Here is a 20,292-nt window from a genome sequence, read left to right on the forward strand (position 1 = left end):
TTCATGTAATATGAACCAGCTATATATGTAGTTGTGATGATTCAGTGACTGCAAGCAAATACTGTAATAGGAAATACTTGAAACTCAGTACATTCTTTTAAAAATAGGCTATAAATGTTTGGAAAAACTTGGAAGGCAAAGGTATTCTTTGTTTGCTAAAGCTTCTCTTTGAGAGGGAAAAAAGTAAACCTCTGAATTTTAAAAATGGTATTTCTTGCCAAATTTTAAGAAGCATGTTAATCATTACTTAATATGTACAAGCCCATACATTCTTAAAATCTTTTTCTCCATTGTCAAAGGAAAAGGACCTACTCTTGATACTTTTTAAATATTCATACTAATCATTTACTATCATCTTTATTTCTATAACTGGAGGTACAAACAGTTCTCTTGGTATTTGCTCATAGGTCAAGTGAAATTACATTCCACAAGTAAAAGGACCCTACTGATTCTAAATAAAAAATTAACATTTATGGACTGAAATGTGGAAGTATGTATAATAAGCAACCTCAACACTATGCCAAATATGATTACCTACATTTGGATTTTGTGAAACATTAATTCATGCACCTTTACTTCCAGACTTAATTCCTGAGTATATTTCATCATATAATTTCAGGTTGTTATTCTTTTTTTCATTCAAGTAACAAACTTTTGTCAGATCTATATGTGTACCAGGAAGATTTCTGGATATTGGTGATACCCAGTGAGCAAAAGCAAAAACAAATTCTGCCCTCAAAGAGTTTGTAACCTAATAAAAGTAACAACTGTGATCAAATCACACCAAACCCTGTATATAAAATCTAGGATGTGACCAGTGCTCTCAAGGAGAGGTACATGGTTCATTAAGAGTGGCTAGGGCAGGCTTCCATGAGAGAGTGATGTTGAGCATTAACTAGGCAAAGTGAGAAGCAAAGAATATTCAAAAGAAACAGCATGTGTAACAGCCCTGTGACAGAAAAGGGTGTGGTCTGCTCAAAGAACAAATATGACTAGAACCAGTGCAACTAGAGCATAGAGAGATGACTGGGAGGCAAGCAAAGGCCAGACCATGCAGGCCTTATAGACTACATTAAGGAAAAGTTATTTTAGTATCGATAGGAGCCCATTGGAAAAATTCTTGTTAAATAATAAGTCTGAAGTATGGCCCATAGATTTTAGAACCTAAGAGTAAATATAGTAGTTTAGACAAAAGATCATGAGAGCTTGTTTATGGTGGTGATAATGGAAATGGAGTGAACCGAAGGTGTTGAGAGGTATTTAAACAGTAAAACAAAAATACATATATAAAATACTAGGAGCAAATTGATATATAATTAGCAGCTTTAACATTTTATTCCTTTATTCATCAAATATTCATTGGTTATTTTTGAGGTACCAGGGTTAAATAGTAGAAATATAATGGTCTTGCCATTATAAAGCTTATGGTCAAGTAAGAGAAGTAGGCATTAACCAAATAATTGCATAAATACGAACTATGACAAGTGTTGTAAAGGAGAAATTGAGGAGTCATGTGAGTATACAAAGGGGACTTGGCTTGGCATAGGGAATTGTGGAAGCCTAGAGTAAGTGACATTGGGCTGAGCTCCAGAAGGATGTAAAGGAGCTGACTAAAGGTGTGTGGAAGAAGCAGATTTTTTTTTTTTTTTAAGATTTTATTTATTTATTTGACAGAGATCACAAGTAGGCCGAGAGGCAGGCAGAGAGAGAGGAGAAAGCAGGCTCTCCACAGAGCAGAGAGCCCGATGCGGGGCTCGATCCCAGGACCCTGGGATCATGACCTGAGCCGAAGGTAGAGGCTTTAACCCACTGAGCCACCCAGGCGCCCCAGAAGCAGATTTTAAATGGAAGGAATAGAATATGGAGTTGAAGGGAGAGGGAGAAGTTCTTAAGCAGGCTCCACATCCAGTGAAGGAGCCCGACTTGGGGCTCAGTCTCACAACCCTGAGATCATGACCTAAGCAGAAATTAAAGAGTTGGCCAGAAAGAGAGAGAGATCACAAGTAGGTAGAGAGGCAGGCAGAGAGAGGGGGAAGCAGGCTCCCTGCTGAGCAGAGAGCCCGATGCAGGGCTTGATCCCAGGACCCTGAGATCATGACCTGAGCCAGAGGCAGAGGCTTAACCCACTGAGCCACCCAGGCGCCCCTGCATATGGGTTTTTTAAAGAAAAATAATTGTTCTATCATAAATTTTGATGAAGCTTTTCTGTTAAGTTTATATAATGTTCTTAGGTACATAGGATCAGAATTTTTATGAATTGTATAAGAGATTGAATTCTTAATCTTAAAAAAAGTTTTCCGAGGTGATACAGAACCATACTTATGATAGAAAACTATTTTAGGAATGTAAAGGTAAGTATGAACAGGCCGTTGGTTTAACTGTAGGTTTTTGTTGCCTAGTGTCCAAAGGCCAATGAGAGCAGGGTCACCTAATAGATGAAAGGAAATACTCAGTTCCTTAACTATTCTTCTGTACCTAAGTTAATTTTTTAAAAATATTTTATTTATTTGAGAACAAGCATGGGGGGAGGGGTGGAGCAAGAGGGAGAAAGAGTCTTAAACAGACTCTGTGCTGAGCACAGAGCCTGTCTTGGGGCTTGATCTCAGGACGCTGAGATCCTGACCTGAGCCAAAACCAAGAGTCAGACACTTAACCCACTGAGCCATCTCAGGTGCCCCTGTACCTTAACTAATTTTTATCTAAGCGCTCAGATGCTATTTTGAATGATTTGCGGTACTTGGTATTTCCTCTAGCAACTTGAAAGTTTAAGTTTCTTTCTTCCCCTTTTGGTTACTGTGCTACCATGTCTTTCTCCAGTAAAGCACATACCATACTATGCTGTGAGTGAATGTTAGTGTGTTTCTTTCCCTAGATGTAAGCTGTATTGGTGCACCTGCAGAGCATTTCCTTTCTGCATCCAGTGAATTGGTGAACACTGATCTTTGAGTAATCTGCATATGGAGGAGTTCTCTATAAGTATTTTGTGTATCTGTATGTATATCTATCTGATCTGTGGTCTAGATCATCATATACCAATGTACAGATGATGACGCTGATGTTCAGAGAAGTTGAATAATTTACCCAGTCTCAAAACCAGATCAGGATTCAAATCTAGATCTCTTTGACTCTACAGCCCTCCTTTTAATTGACTGTGATGCTATAATGCTGCTCCAAGTAAGGTTCTTAAAATAGCAGAGGAAGAAGATGGTAGATGACGGAAAACAGAAGCCATATTGGTCATATCGAAACCTGGAGCTATTGGAAGGAAGGGAGGAAGGGGAGGGAGTTAATGCTATGTAGAACAAAAGGGCAATAGATATTTTTGCTAAAGGGAGAGAAAAACCTGTGCATTGAGAATTTTAATGTACCATTAGATAAAGAATTACAAAACCTTAGCACTGTTCTGAGACCTGTCATTACTGGAGCTTAGGACTGCCCTTTTTTCCCTCCTAAGGTGCTTTTTTTTTTTAACCTGCTTGTCCATGATTTGTTGAAACCTATCCCAATGAGTCAGAAAAATAAAATCTGTTCCTCCACCTCCACTTGTAGTTCATATTTGTCTTTCCTTCTCTTACTCCCTTCCTAATGCCCACACCCATGTTTTTGATAGTGCCTTTTTCTCAGCTGGTAGTTGCTTTGACATGACAAGCATTTCCAAAGCTATTGCAAAGTAATAGAATTATACTTCACAAACCTAATAAAAGGCCAAGACAGATATAACCTTTTCTGTTTGTTATTTTTCTGGTTTGTTACTTACTAAAAAAAGATCAGTGATGGGCAGAAAAAGCATATAATTACACATTTTTAAATAATGCCAGTAAAGAAGAGAGTTAATTCTTTACATGTTAGTGGTTGGAGACTTCTTACTAAAGAACAATTTTACGGGGTGCCTGGCTGGCTCAGTTGGTGGAGCATGTGACTGTTGATCTTGAGGTTGTAAGTTCAGACCCAGTGTTGGGTGAAGATTACTTTAAAATAATTTTTTTAAAAAAGAATGATTTTGTTTCTGCTTTTCCTCTCATTTTTAAGCCAAGATGCTACCCCAGTATTGTTCATTTAATATAAACCCTTACCTTATAGAATTACTGGGAGAGCCAGTAATTGCTTTGAAGAAACTTAACAGTTATAAATATATTAAAACTAGGGGCCTGGGTGGCTCAGTGGATTAAGCCTCTGCCTTCAGCTCGGGTCGTGATCCCGGTGTCCTGGGATCGAGCCCCGCATCAGGCTCTCTGCTCCGTGGGGAGCCTGCTTCCCCCTCTCTCTCTGCCTGCCTCTCTGCCTCTGTCAAATAAATAAATAAAAATCTTATAAATAAATAAGTAAATATATTAAAACTAGTAACTCTTCAGGGCATGTGGATGGCTCAGTTCGTTAAGCATCTGCCTTCGACCCAGGTCATGATCCAAGGCTCCTGGGATTGAGCCCCAAGTCAGGATCCCTGCTCAGCTCTCCCTCTGCCCCTCCCCGCAACTTGTATGCATGCATTCTCTCTCTCAAGTAAATAAAATTGAATCTTTAAAAAAAAAAAAAACCTAGTAACTTTTATTTGAACTAGAAATTGCCTCTTTTTTAATTATTTCAGTGTCTCTGATAAGAACGTGTGTAATTAATCCAGGGTGCCTGGGTCGCTCAGTCGGTTGAGCATCTGACTCTTGTTTTGGCTCAGGTCATGCTCTCGGGTTTCTGGGATTGAACCCCCAGTCAGGCTCCACGCTCAGCAGGGAGTCTGCTTAAAATTCTCTTCCTTTGCCCCTCCCCCCCCAAAATTAAATAAATCTTTTTGTTTCTCTTAAAAGAAGGTATGTAACTAATCTAAATTTGATTTGAAAGAGAAGTTCATTTGGTAGAAATACAGTGCTTTTTTATGGTTTTGATGCCTGTGAAGTAATACTTTTAATTTTTTAGTCAGTAAACTTTGTAAATGGTATTTATCTTCTATTGATATATGCTGTGTAGGCAGGAGAAAGTTTTCAGTGTAATCCACTTGGCATCAGCTCTCAGTCCTGCTCTTAAATTTCTCTTACCCAGTTTCTATTTAAAACCTCAGCTTGTCTCTGCCTTAGTAGTGTTGAAGTTTGTTTTGCCCTTTAACAATTAAAGTATTGTATGGCATATTTTAGGTCATTCACCAGATGTTGCTGTAGTGGTTTTGCTTATGTCTGAGCTGGGTTGCTCATTGTTTGGCAGATCTTTATGAAAGTTCTTTGTAATTGAGTTCACAAAGATTTAGTGTATTTCTAAATTACTGTAATTGTTTCTGATGTTAGGTTTTGAAAATTTGTCAAATTTGTCATCATCCTGATTCTCCCTGGAATTGTTACCTCTTTTTGGCTCCTTTTAAAAATCTCTGCTTTTCTGTTGTATTTCACTTATCCTTATAGCCACTTTAAATCATTTCTAAGTTAGGACATGCATAAGTAAATTCAATATAGGGGTTTTTTTCCTGCTCTGTAAGTATGGAAAGGGTATATTAAAGTTTAATACTGTATTATTATTCATAATTTTAGAATGAATTAACTTTTCTTTCCTTCTTCTGCTCCAATCATTGTGGTAGATCCTTGTCCCGAGGTTATTTAAATGTAACTTTAGAGCCAACGACAAAATTTGGAAGGAGGTTAAAGCATATCTTCCATACATTTCTACCCTTCCTTTAAGTGCTCTGCCATACCCTTTTTGGTCTGTTTCAAACTTTGTTTAAAAGCTTTCCAAATTGTGTATTGCCTTATGAATAGAGAGTCAGGTTGGATAGGTGAAGAACATGGACCTGTCTTGGGAGAAGACACGCCACATCCCAGCCCATCTGCTTCCTAACTATCTAACCTTAGGCAAGTTACATAACTTCCTGAGTGTTTTATTAACTGTAACATGGAGAGAACAGAAACCTGTACAGAGTAGATGGGAGGGTCACATATCCCCTGTCACATGCTTCATAGGGTGCCTCGGTGGCTCAGTCGGTTAAGCCTCTGCCTTGGCTCAGGTCATGATCCCTGGTCCTGGGATTGAGTCCTGAGTCAGGCTCCCTACTCAGCAGAGAGTCTCCTTGTCCATCTCCCTCTGCTCCTCCCGTCTGCTCTTGCTTGCAGTCTCTCTCACTCTCTCTCTCAATTAAATAAAATCTGAAAAAAAAAAAAAAAAAAGTGCTTCGTAAAAGTGACACCCACCATATCAAAATATAATCTACCAAAAATACTTGGCTCTTTTTTTGATTCTATGTGCTCATCACTTCTCATGATCTGATAGCATAAATATAAACAAATGTTAAGTTTAAAAAGTGTAATGACCCTAAAACATTTCCTCAAACACTTTTGGCTTTTTGTACCTTCTTGTAAAAGTACAGTCTGACCTTTCCCCCACCTTACTTTCTTCATCTCTCTTCCTAAACCAATTCCGTTTGAGAAACCACAATCTCTCCTTAGATTGACCTTCCCAAGGCCAAGTAACCTAATAAAGTAAACCTGATAAATAAACCAAGTGACTTAAAATAACACTTTTAAGTCTCATTAAAACTACTTGTGTATAGTGACAACAGCACAGTCACTACTAAGATTGCAAAAACTAGTCATCTTTAAAATTTTATTTGAGAAAAAATAGAAAATCAAATTGTATTTGCAACTGTTTTTCTAATATTATTTGTTCTTAAACATCCTGAGGACTCTTTGTGGCATCAGTCAGAATCACATTGATGTTATATGAATACATATTTTAGTGCAAATTAGTTCAGGAAAAATTTAAAGAAAATTAATCAAAAATGGTAGAAAAGCAAACATTTTAAATTCATTTAGTATAGAAAACATATTCATATTGATAATTGATTTATTTTTATTTCCATTTACTTTTGGTTTAGTAATGGTTTGATTGGTAAAAGAGTATCAGTTTACCATTCCTATTTAAATTTGCATCTGATTTGTAAGACACACTACCAAAACTAAAACTTGTACTCGGACACCACTTACATGATCAGTGCTAATAGAAAAATGAGATAAGTTATCTGTTTTGGCATAAAAAGGCTTCTGAGATTAAAGTAACAATGAAATTGTATACTCTGTTTCCATAATTATAATTGAAAAGCTGTGAATGCCCAAAGGCTCTCTCTATACCAGGGAACTGCTCTGAAGTGTGTATATATTTTTAAAGGCTTACACATCAACCTTCTAACAGTTACTGGGAGAATGTTTTTGTGGAAATGGGTATTGTATCATTTGTTGTGAAAACTAGAATTCAGTCTTAAAAAGCACCCTCTTCCCTTGATTTCCCATGGATTAAGTTTCAGCGGGAACATTTTGCATACAGGTAATGCACTGAGTTTGAGGCTTTGTTCAGTGGGCTGCCAGCCTTCCTTAGCAACAAGAAGACGTGGTTCTGTGTTATGTTTTTCAACTACCTCAAGGTGGTATGGAAACTGACTCTTCAGTTGCCATATGTGACTTTTGTGTTGACCTTTGTGTTGACATTTGTAGGGTCAGATAAAAACTGTGTGATGCTCTTTCCACTTTCTTTCGGACTGTAACTTTCAGACTGTTGTAACAGCTCTCTCCAGGTATAATACGTGAACCAGACCCTGTGCTCCACTCTCGTTGTCTCCTTTAATTATAAAACAGTGAGGATTAAGATTCAAGTCAAAAATTCTTATGACCCAAAGAGCAATAAAGTAATTGGCTGGAAACTATTTTTGAAAATTAGAATTTCACACTAAAAATACAGAAACCCCGTAGTTGCTCTGTAGCTCCAGGAACCAAGGATCATCCAAAACTAAAAACAAAACAACAACAAAACAGAAAGGCTAAATCATGCTTAGTAGGGCAAAGTGGAAAATTACTTTGTGACCCAGGTAGGTTACTAGTGCAAAAGCCTTTAAAAAAAATACCTCTAAACAGGGAAGAGTATTTAATTAATGGGCTGGTTCATAAACTTGTATGTAAACTTTCAGTTGAATTTCATAAATCTCTAAAAAGAGAAGCCAGTTTTTGTCCTTAAAAATAAATGGTGGGGGGGAGGGGTCGCAGCGCCTGGGTGGCTCAGTGGATTAAAGCCTCTGCCTTCAGTTCGGGTCATGATCCCAAGGTCCTGGGATCAAGCCTCACGTCGGGCTCTCTGCTCATTGGGGAGCCTGCTTCCCTTCCTCTCTCTCTGCCTGCCTCTCTGCCTACCTGTGATATCTGTCTGTCAAATAAATAAGTAAAATCTTTAAATAATAAATAAACAAATAAATAGAGGGGTGCCTGGGTGGCTCAGTGGGTTAAAGCCTCTGCCTTCGGCTCAGGTCATGATCCTGGGGTCCTGGGATGGAGCCCCTCATCGGGCTCTCTGCTTGGCAGGGAGCCTGCTTCCTCCTCTCTCTCTGCCTGCCTCTCTGCCTACTTGTGATCTCTGTCAAATAACTAAATAAAATAAAATATTTAAAAATAAATAAATAAATAAATAATAAATAGAAATAATGTCTTTCTATTGAAAGAGCCTTTCAACTGAAAGGCTTTTTGAGAGCCATTTGAGTTTCCAAATGTATATATTTGGAATACACACACACATATAACACACACACACACACACACCTCTGTTTAGAAAGCATGTTCTCAAAAAATTTTAATAGGGAGGAACTATAAAAATGATCTTACTGTCGTTCTTCACTATACTGCTACCCTGAACTCTGCCCGTCTCAAACGTAGTCACTTGCTCAGCATTTCCATGTGTCTGCCTGAAAGCCATGCCACACCTGCCCCAGACTGAGCTCTGGAGAGCCAGCTCGCCTCCTCTGCACTCAGCCCTCTCACAGCCTTTGCTATATCAGCTGTGGTACATTTATGCTTTCAGTTGCTTAGGGCCAAAGTCTTGGCATCTTTGTACTTGACCTCTCACACCCCACAGCTCCATCTGTGGGTTCCACCTTCACAGTCTGTTGAGAATGCTGCTGCTTCTCTTACCACCCCCGTCCAGGCCACCATTATCTCACTGGGTCATTGCTGTGGTATTCTCATAGGTCTCCCTACTTCTTCCCTTGCATGTTTAGTAAAGTAAGTCAGATATTGTCATTTTTCTGCTCAGGATCTTCCCATGCCTTCTCATCTCACGCAGAAATGTAGCCACAGTCTCTATGATGACCTCTGAGGTCCTACATCCTCTTAGCACCCCATTACCTGTCTGATCACATCTCCTGCCAGACCTCTACGACTCTGCCCCAGCCACACGGGGCTCCTTGCTGTTTCTCAAACACACCAAGCCCAGCACCCGCCTTAGGACCCTTGTACTTGCTATATTCTCTGACTGGAATGTTGTTCTTCCAGCCTCATTAGAAAACTGCAAGTGTTTAAAGCTCATTGCCTCACTTCCTTTAGGTCTTTATTCACGTGTCACCTCAGACCAAGTCTAACTTTCCTATTTATGTTGCCACACCTCTCCAAAAAACAGATCTCATATTCCCCATGGCTACTTAATTTTTCTGCATAACATATGCCATCATCTAACATACTGTATATTTTACTTACCTTGTTTCTCTTTCTTCTCTCACTAGAATATAAGCTTCTTGAGAGCAGAGTTGTCTTTTTGTTGATTGCTTGCATTGCAGCCCCTAGACTAGTGCCTGACCACGAGCAGACCCTTGGTAATATTTATTGAATGAATGTAAGTAACATTTTAGGTGTCTTTTTCTTTCTCTGAATGTAAAGTGGGGATGACTGTAGTTCATTAGAACACTGAATAGTTCAGATCCTCAACAAAGTTATGATATAGACAGACTTTATCTTTCATAACCTTGCCCTTTTCTAATAACATAAAACTATTAAGTATATTCAAAGAATATTTGACATAGAGGCAAAATATAAAGAGTAATGACAACAAAATAAGCAGCCATGTTCCCACCACCCAGGTTAAGAAACAAAACCCTCAGTATTTTTGAAGCCTCCTCTGGGCTCTCCTTACCTCATTCTCCCGCTTCTCCTCCCTGCAGAACCCCTGTTCTGAATTTGTGTATTGTTCCTATTGATTTTCTTTATAGTTTTGCCACATGTGAATGTATAGTTCAGTTGGGCATATTTTTGAGTTTTAGATAAATGGAATCCTACCAAGCGTGTCTTTCTACAGCTTGCTGTTTCGCTCTGATGTTCTGATGTTCATCCATATTGATGCATTCAGCTGCTGTTCCTTTATTCTTGCTCCTATATAGTATCCCCATTGCACGAAGAGACTGCCCCTTATTTATGCATTCTCCTGTAAATACAAGTTTGGGAGTGTTTCCTTGTTTTTTAATGGTAAACACAGTGCAGCTATGATTGTAATCGTGCCTGTCTCATAAGACAGCGTGCGAGCTAGGGTGTATTCTTAGGAGTCCAATTGCTGCTCAGTGGGGTATATGCATCCTTCATTTCATGGATTAATGCCAAACTGTTTTCAAACATAGTTGTACAGGGGCATCTGGGTGGCTCAGTGCATTAAAGCCTCAGCGTTCAGCTCAGGTCATGATCCTGGGGTCCTGGGATCGAGACCCGCATCGGACTCTCTGCTTAGCGGGGAGCCTGCTTCCCCCTCTTTCCCTGCCTGCCTCTCTGCGTACTTGTGATCTCTGTCAAATAAATAAATAAAATCTTTTAAAAAAATAGTTGTACAAATTTATACAACAATTGGGACGCCTGGGTGGCTCAGTTGGTTAAGCCGCTGCCTTTGGCTCAGGTCATGATCCCAGGGTCTTGGGATCGAGTCCCGCATCGGGTTCCTTGCTCGGCAGGGAGCCTGCTTCTCTCGCTGCCTCTGCCTGCCTCTCTGCCTGCTTGTGTGTACTCTTTCTCTCTCTGACAAATAAATAAAATCTTAAAAAAAAAAAAAAAGAAACAATCAGCAGCATACCAGAGTATTAATTGTTTTAAGTTTTCTCAGTGTCCTTATAGAGAATATAAGATGGCACCCCAGTGTAGCCGGGGCACAGGGATGCAAGAGCAACTGGCCCCAGGGGTCCCAGACAGACCAGGTTCAGCCACCCCCACTGACACGAAGAGGCAAGTGGTGGTGAAAGGAGAAAAGAATTTATTTCAGTGCGGCCAACAGCAGAAGACAACATCTCAAAGACTGTCTCCAAAGTGCTGAAACTGCTTCTGGGTTTATATAAGGAGAATGTGGGACGGAGGTGGATGGGTACGTGCAGGTGGGCAGTAAAGGTCAAGTCAGTAGTCGCAGTGGGGTCAGTCACGTGTGGTCCTGCTGGCTTACAGCAGTCCTTCTTGCTTGAGGGGTAGTTTCGGTTCCTATCACGGGATGTTTTGCCCGCAAGGTATCTTGCCTGACTTAAGAGATAAGCTAGGAAGAACTTAATTAATTAGAAATTTTGAGGTCACCATGGAGACAGTTGAAGCCCCTTTCATCAAGTTAGTTTTAATTTGCACTTAACTGTTTTCTAATGAGGCAGCATATCTTTTCAGCCTTAATTGGCCAATCCTGTTTTCTCCTCTGTGCAATACCCATCTGTGTTATTTGCTCTTTTTAGTTGGATGGCTTTTGTCAGAGTTCTTCACATTTTCTGAATACATATCCTTTGTCAGCGTAATGGAGATATATTTCCTCAGTTTGTAACTTGTCTTTTCACTATCTTTGGATGAGTAGAAGCTCTAAATTTTAATGAATTTAATTTCTCAGTCTTTTCCCTTATGGGTTTTTATCTTTGAAAAGTTGTTTCCTATCTGATGTGGTTTGGGAATATAGGTGAGGTTCGGTGGGGTGGAGTCCAGAGCCCATGACCAAGAAAAAATTCTTGAGACACCTTTGGGGCAAAAGGTTGGTTTTATTAAAGCACAGGGACAGGACTGGTGGGTAGAAAGAGCTGCTGCTCTGGGGTCTTGAGGAGGGGTGATTATATACTCGGGTTTGGGGGGAAGTTAGGGAAAGGGAGCTTTCAAAAGAACTTTCATATGCTAAAGAGGACTGACCCACAAGATACCACAGGCCTTACCCTTCTCAAGTTAAGGTTGTGTTCCCCTCTAGCAAGGCATTAACTTTAAGATAGTTGGGGGATTCCTGGAAGAATGTCACACAGGTCCCACCGAGGAGGGGTGGGGTGGGGGGAGCTTGTAGGATGTCAGCTTATGCTCTGTCTTCAGCTAGCCTTCTGCTCCCTCATCATTTCTTTTTTTTTTTTTAAAGATTTTATTTATTTATTCGACAGAGAGAGAGAAATCACAAGTAGGCAGAGAGGCAGGCAGAGAGAGAGAGGAGGAAGCAGGCTCCCCACTGAGCAGAGAGCCCGATGCGGGGCTCGATCCCAGGACCCTGAGATCATGACCTGAGCTGAAGGCAGAGGCTTAAGCCACTGAGCCACCCAGGCACCCTCCCTTATCATTTCTAAGGTCATCTGGGAACTTTTCCATCCTCTTTCAAAACGTGCTGCTCCTGGACCCCTCCTTTGACCAGTCCCCGACAGCCTGTTCTCCAGAAGCTCTGAAACTCAGCCACACAGGCACAGGTGACTGAGAAGAGCTCAGTTTCAGAAAACATTTTTATGTAAACAGGAATCAAACAAGAGCTAGCCTGCAGTGTTTCATTTTACTTATTTTTCGCTAGTTATAATTTTAGTTGACCAGTGTCTTACAAGAAAGAGATTTTGGGGGGCACCTGGCTGGGTCAGTCATAAGAGCATAGGACTCTTGATCTCAGGGTTGTGAGTTTGAGCCCCACAATGGGTGTAGAGATTACTCAAATAAATAAAACTTAAAAAAAGAAGAAGAAAGAGAGAAAAAGAAAAGAAAGGAGGAAGGAAGGAAGGAAGGTAGATAGATAAATAGATTTGATCCTGAAATCAGATTCCACTCATGTAAGGTAAACCCTGGTTATAATCTTAATTAGAATAATCTGACCTTTTCCTAGTCTTACGCAGAGTGCCAATGTACCATTTTAAAGCTTGTTTTAAAAGTGGTTGCAATGTGAAATTTTTCCGCCTGGACATAGAGAAAGGTCAATATGAATTAGTAGAATTAGTAGAAGTCTGTATTAAGAATGCTTTAAACTAATTTTTTATGTAATACTATTAATTTGAGTATGTAATACTATTAATTTGGAAGAAGTGCCTCTGTGGTGCCCAAAAAATGTGTTTATTTTAGAAGCAGAGAATTGTGGGCTTATAAATCGACCCTTAAAATTTCTTAGTTGGGGCACCTGACTGGCTGAGTTGGAGCAGGTGACTCTTGAGCTCAGGGTTGTAAGTTCAAGCCTCATGTCGGGCGTAGAGATGACTTAAAAATTAAATCTTGAAAAGAAAAAAAAATTCTTCTAAGGTGATCTGTTGGGCAGACGAATTCCTTCTGCAGCATCCCAGGCTGTTTTCTGCCCTTGGACAGAAGGCTGGATCAAGGCAATCAGTGTTGGTAGCCAACTGTGCCCCTGCATCTTCTCAACAACATTTATTTGCTTAGCGCACACCTCTTTTTTTTTTTTTTCCCCATTGTGCTAAGGTAAACTTCACATCAGTTTCTGCCTTTGGAAAGAAGAAAACTCTGTCTTCTTTTACACTCCTAGCACTTTTCAAATACTCCTGACACCAGGTGTGTGGGGTTTTTCCCACACCGTCTAATTCTCCATCCAGTTCACCGGCTGGGTATTGTACAGGTCAGTTCCGTTCTGATGCCACCCTCACCCCTCCACCTTCTGACACCAGTTGCAAGCCAGGTTGTCGCCTGTGCTTCTAACCGTACATGGAAGGTTTCTACAACCTCCTCCTCAACTAGGATTGTATGCTAGACTGTCTCACAGAACCCAAGAAAACCGTGTACTTAACTAGGTTACCAGTTTACTACAAGATGATTGAAGGATACAGATGAATAGCCAGATGAAGAAGTGCGCAGAGGTCAAAGTCTGTAAAGGTCCTAAGCACAAGAGCCTCTGTCCCCACGGATTTGGGGGTGTACCACTTTCCTAGCCTGTGGATGCATTCACCACCCAGAAACTCTCCAGATCTCATACTTCAGGGGTTTTTATGGTGGCTTCATTACACAGGCATCGTTGATAAAATCATTGACCCTTGGTGGATTATTCAACCTGTAGCCACTGTCTCCTCCACAGAAGTAGGCAGGTGGAGCCGAAATTCCCATCTTCTAATCACAATTTAGTTCCCCTGACAACCAGCTCTTACCCTGGTTTTCTAGAGCTTTCCAGGAAAAAAAAATTGTTTTTCTCATTAACATAAAGTCAGGTGTGGTTGTTTATGAATAAAAGTCATTCCTTTCACCTTTATAGCACTGGGGCTATTTCAGGAACAGGACAAGAAACTAAATAATATAAAAAAAGATGCTCCTTTCCCTCTTAATCACTTAGGAAATAACAAGGGTTTTAGGTGCTTTGTGCCAGAAATGAGGACAAAGACCCAAGTATGTATTTGTTATTCTGAATCACATTATCACAGTTTTCTTACAAGTTCCAAATCAGTTTCTAAATAAATGAAATTTTATTTTACCAAGAAAAGTCAATGTGGTTTGACTGTCTAGTAGGTAAATGTAGATTCCACTGAAACTGAATGAGGGCTTACTCTGTGTCAGACAGTGTACTAGGTGGTACCTCATTTCACTTAACCCTTGCAATGACACTACATATGCAGTTTGGTAATGGGATCCCTGATAAATGGATAAAGACCTTGGCCAGTGAAGTTAGAAGCAACCTGTACCAGATTTCACAAAGAAAACTGGGAAGCGGTACAGCATGCCTCCTGATTCCAGAACTCACTCTTGCTGTAAAGGAACAATACTAGTAACAGGGATACTTTCCTGATGGCCTAAATGAATGACACTTACAAATTTGGGGAGGCTGCGAGCAGTATCAAACTATGCCTAATGCAGTTGTCAGGCCTTCCTAGAACATTGGAAGTAGAAGTCTTCAAGGATACTATATTACATTTACTCCAAAAATGCAGTTAGATCTTGGGACGGGTTTGTAACATAAATGCCTCTCTTGTTTGAACCTCTCTTGTAGGGATCTCTGTTTCCTAGCTGCTCTATCTCTCCATTCTCTCATCTCGAAACCACCCCTGACTCCCCAAGTACTTTCTTCAGTTCCTTTACTTACCACCCAGCTTAGCCTTTCCTCTTTCCAAGCCTATCTTCCCCCTTTTGATTTTCCTCCATTTTGCTCTGCTTTCTAAAACCCTTATTCATTGCTAGGAAACTGCATTCTTAACCTTTTTCATAGACATACCACTTATGTTTTGTTGCATAATGAAGTACCCTAAACTTGGTGGCCTAGAACAGTAATGATTTATTATTTAGCTCAATTGTGTGGGTTGGGTACATGGGTTCTTCTGGTTTCACTCTCAGCCGGGAGGCTTCCTGAGCCCTGGGCACAGCTGGGACGGAGGCTCTCTCTCCCTGTAGGCTTCTCAGAGGAAGGCTTGACTGCGTGTTCTCGCAAGGTGGCGGCAGTAGTCCAAGAGGGCAAGCGCTTGCTTATCACGCCTCATTTTCTAATATTACAGGGCCAAGCTCATTGCAGAAGACTTTCCAAGGGTGTTAGACAATACTGAGAAGAGTGATTCTTTGGGGCCATTATCGTAGCAGTCCAGTATAATCAGATACTTTGCTCACTTCCTAAATTGCCATTTAGAAACCTGCTTTCCCTATGATCATCCTGTTTCCTTAATAATTGCCCTTGGGTTGTGGCTCATTATCCTTTGAAATATCCCCCATTTCTCAGAAGCAGAGGGCAGGGGACTTAGAGTTCTGCTGTCCCAGTGTTCCCCTCCAACCCTTCTTGAAAAACCTTATTCTGCCGACAAGTGCCCCCCCCCTTTTTTAAAGTTAACCCAATGTACTTTTACTACCCATTTATCATACTAATTTTCTGCTGCTGTATGTGCCTTGTATTCTTAAATTCCTAGTATAGTGCCCGATACGTGGTGTTCAGTGTCTCATGGTTGGCCTTGTATGTGCTACCAAAGGTTCTCATTGTAAAGGTTGCAGGCCTTAAATGTCGGACCAGGTAAATTCAAGGTCTACCCCTTTTATTTCATACAGACATTTTTTAGTTTTCATTTTTTATTGCTATGTGGTCCTCTTAAACTATCCCTGCTAGAATTTTTTTCTCTTTATCAGAAGAGAAAAAACTTTTTTTGTTTTAAACAGCTTTCAAGTAAATCAGTGATGCCCAGTTCCCCAAAGGTCTGAGAGTTGGTCTGACCTCAAGGCTTGAGATAATCATTTCCTGGAATGCCAATACTTATTGTTGTTTCTGGCCTCCCTTCACTCTTTCCCTACTCACTAAGGATAGAAGCTCATGAGGGAAGGGATTTTTTTCTGTTTTCCTTGGAACAGTGTACAGCACATGGAAGATATTTAATTAATACTAGTTGAATGAATAAGTGAATGGAATAAAAAATATCTAAGATATTTTGAGGAAACAGCATTACTGAAAGTGTGCATGGTGCAAGCCCTTTGTATTTTTAAATATTATGTATGCACCTCAAAAAATTCTCAAAGGAAACACGATAAAATATCAATAGTGTTTTTCAGGTGGCGGGAAGTGGATAGGTGCAGAAAGTATGGATTGGGAAGTTTTACTTTATAATCTGGAGTGTGTGTTATTTTTAGAGTACTTTATATTTTAAAATAAAGACTTTACAAATAAAAAATATCCAATATGAAGGTTTGTGTTATTTCCTTTGTAGAGGTAGATAGATAGAGAAAAGTCTAGAGAGACTATTTGTGTGTGTTCGTGTGCCATAATAAAATGAATGTAAAGGTCATACCTGTGTAAAATGCCATGTCCTGTTTTTCCCTTAGCATTGTATATCAGATGTTTTTACATCACTAAAAATTATTAAAGCTCATTTTTTTGAAAAGATTTTACTTGTTTTCGAGAGATAGAACACAAGCGGGTGGAGGGGCACAGGGAGAAACAGACTCCCCGTCGAGCAGGGGGCCCGACGCGGGGCCCATCGCAGGACCCTGAGATCGTGACAAGAGCTAGAGGCAGACACTTCACTGACTGAGCCACCCAGGCTTTAGGGGCGTAAAGCTCAATTTTAATAAATATTGCACTGGATGGATAAGTCAGTATATTTTATACTTTATCGTTGAACTTTCACAGTTATAAATCAGAGCTCAGGAAACAATTTTATTCATAAGTCTTTGTAATGCTTTGCTGGTTTCTTTAATAAAGATTTACAGAAGTAGCTTGGTTTAACTTGGTTAAAACATACTGTTGTTATCTTTAGAAGTACTAAAACACTTGAAAATAACAGAGAGTCTTGTGAACTTTAAGTACATTGGCTTTCTGGGCAGCACTTGCTGCCACTTGGCTTGATTCCTTGCAGAGAACCTCAGGATTTCAAAATATCTGGCCTACTCTGTTTTACATAAAGCTTAGCCTTAATGATGTCCATTTCTGGTATACAGCATATGTTGTATATATATATAAATACACGTGTATTTATATATATAATTCCCCTCTTCAGTATTTGATTTTGAATATATTTACTTTGAGGTGGGATTTAGTAATTTTTTTCTTTTAAGATTGTATTTATTTATTTGACAGACAGGATTTAGTAATATTTTTAATTAATGCCCTCAGTAGTGTTCGAATATGGTTAACAGAATACACAGCTTCTTAAACTAACCTATTCCCTTTAGGGAAATTAAAAAGTCATCAAAGGGCTCGGTGATCCTGCAAAGTGATGTACAGTCGGGGGGGGGGGGTGGTGTGTGTGTGTGTGTGTGTGTGTGTGTGTAAAATACTTGGTCAGTGTGTGTGTGTGTGTGTGTGTGTGTAAAATACTTGGTCATTGTTAAAACAGCTTTTCCTGATGAGACCTGCGCCACTGAACGAGGACATGTGATAAGTGACCTTCTATTTCATTGCCGTTGATGTTAATGCTTGGTCTCGTGATTCTTTATTCACAGGTGAAGGTGCTGCACAATCAGCTGGTCCTTTTCCACAACGCCATTGCCGCTTACTTTGCCGGGAATCAGAAGCAGCTTGAACAGACACTTAAACAGTTCCATATCAAATTGAAAACCCCTGGAGTGGACGCCCCATCTTGGCTTGAAGAACAGTAAAAATCACACCCGGAAAAAAGAAAGAAAGAAAGAAAAAGAAAAGTCACGTTGTTATATTTCTAAACAAACCTAATAAGAATTAAGCAGAGTTGGGTTAAGATTAGGGAAGTGGTGACCACAACCATTGTAGTGATTCTTGCACAAACAGCTTTAATTTTTTCCCTTTTTCATACTTTAACAACTGAACTGTTAAATTTGATGGGAAGTTGGGTGATTTTAATGTAAACATAATTTCTATAATCTGAACACAATTTTCCTGTCTGAGAAATCTTTTTGTATTGTGAGAGTTGATGGCTATTTCTGTAGTTTGAAAACATCTAATATAGATTTGCACTGACCAGATAAAAATTCAAGGTTTTTGGTCCTGGAAATGGGGGCCAGTTGTAACTTTTCCAAAGGGAGGTTTACATGATTTGTATCAACATCAGATATTTTATATATGAATATATTAAACATCTTTAAGAGATTCATCTTCATGTATCATCTTAAAGAAAAAAGAAACTATTTTGCAGAGTAAAATTATATGGTGTTCCTGCAGTGTCCACACACAGGCGGCAGCTCTAATGGATGACTGATTGGCTTGTGGAGTTGTGGCAAATACCTTTTTAAAAATGATTCTGTACTATTGTAATTTTGTTTAAACTTTTTCTTTCTTCCTTTCTTTCTTTTTTTTTTTTTTTTTTTTTAAGACGCAGGAATCACACTGTCATTTCTGTGAGGCCTTAGAGCTTAAGAGTTTGCATCACCCAAAGTCACTGGGCGGTTATGTTAGCAATTTCTTTGGATTCGTGATGAAACCTGCTTAAGAGAATTATTTTTGGCAGGTGGATTTGGGAATAGAAACTCTTGATGGTTTCTAGAGTCAATCTGTGCTTGGAAAGCGAGTTTTTGGGTAAATTCCATTTTGACAGAAGTGAGTTCCTAGACAGCTTTCATTGACTTCCATATGTAACAATACCGGTTAAGCCTTAAATCACAGATATGTGCCTTCTCAGAGACAGTAATTCTCATTCAACCAATGTACATAATCCATAAAGAAACCCCTTTCAGATAATGTTTGGCGTGTCTGTTCCTTCCTTGGAAAGGAACACTGTGTATCAGTGTTGGGTTTCTTTGTATTCCTTAAACCGCATTTCAGGTTTATGGTAAAAGCAACTTTTGAATTCGCTGTTTGGTTTTGCTTCATTCCTTGCATGGAATGAGAAGACGGAGGAATTTTTTTTTCATTTGAGTAACGGAAAGGTAATCTGGGACAGTGCGGTGGTAACAAGAAGAAAAGGGATTGGAAAGGCCAGTACTGTTTCAGTTGCTCAGCACTGTTGGGTTCGTGTTATGTCTCTGACCTGTCCGCTGTGTGGTTCTATCAGTCATGTAAGCCTTTTACGTATAAGTTCTCTCGATTTTTGTCATAGACATAAATTAATATGTCTTCATTTCTTTTGTGTTGAAATGAAGTACTAAAAAAATTACTGTTATACATGAATTTTGTGGACTGTAAGATTTGTTATATATGTTCAAATGCCTTTTAGCTGGCTTTTTAATTAATATGCCTGTTTTCAGTGCTTAATATGTACAATGTAATGTGATTGTAAATCATAAACCTATTTTAAATCATTCCTTCCTGTATATTTGTACTCTGACAGAGCCTTATTTTATTCTTCCAGCAGAATTACTACTTGTGATAGTTCCTGTACATTCCCCAGAATGTGCCTCTGGTGTGAATTTTGTATTCTTATTAAAAGTATTTGCTGCACTACCTTCTTTCTCTGGCTCTTCATAATTTAAGAAGCAACTGTCTGGAAATTCTGAAGACATACGATTTGTCTTTTCCTGGCTTTAAGGATAATAACAGGGGTGTCTGGGTGGCTCAGTCAGTTAAGCGTCTGCCTTCAACTCAGGTCATGATCCCGGGGTCCTGAGGTTGAGCCGCGCATCGGGCTCCCTGCCTGGCAGGAAGCCTGCTTCTCCCTCTCCCGCTCCCCCTGCCCTGCTTGTGTTCCTGCTCTCATTCTCTCTGTCAAATAAAAAAATAAAATCTTTAAAAAAAAAAAAGAAGCGTAACAAAAAAAATGGTACTTCTGTCATTTATGACTGCTTTTTCGGAATCTCCTTTGAGAAGAGAACATGTCCACTCTTATCACCTATCAGTAACAGTTTTAGCAGCTAAGGAATTAAACAGTTTCAGGGACTGATGATTTTTTAGGAGAAACTAAAAATACCTGATTCTGAGTAGTGGGTACATGTGCAAAAGAAAGAACACATTAGCCAGTAGTATATT

At 39.5% G+C, this 20,292-nt stretch overlaps 1 protein-coding gene across 9 annotated transcripts in view; it reads left to right on the forward strand.

Moving 5' to 3' along the window:
- Positions 1-19,769, forward strand: part of ARFIP1 (ARF interacting protein 1) — a 108,355-nt gene extending 88,586 nt beyond the window's left edge. For all 9 annotated transcript variants that reach the window (XM_080794716.1, XM_080794711.1, XM_080794715.1 and 6 more), the window contains one exon: positions 17,859-19,769. In XM_080794716.1, coding sequence (XP_080650842.1) covers positions 17,859-18,014 — 156 coding nt within the window. In that variant the 3' untranslated portion in view covers positions 18,015-19,769. The remainder of the gene's footprint in view (positions 1-17,858) is intronic.
- The last annotated feature ends 523 nt before the right edge of the window (positions 19,770-20,292 follow it).

This window comes from Martes martes (assembly GCF_963455335.1).
Source record: "Martes martes genome assembly, chromosome: 2".
NCBI classification, from domain to species: Eukaryota; Metazoa; Chordata; class Mammalia; order Carnivora; family Mustelidae; genus Martes; species Martes martes.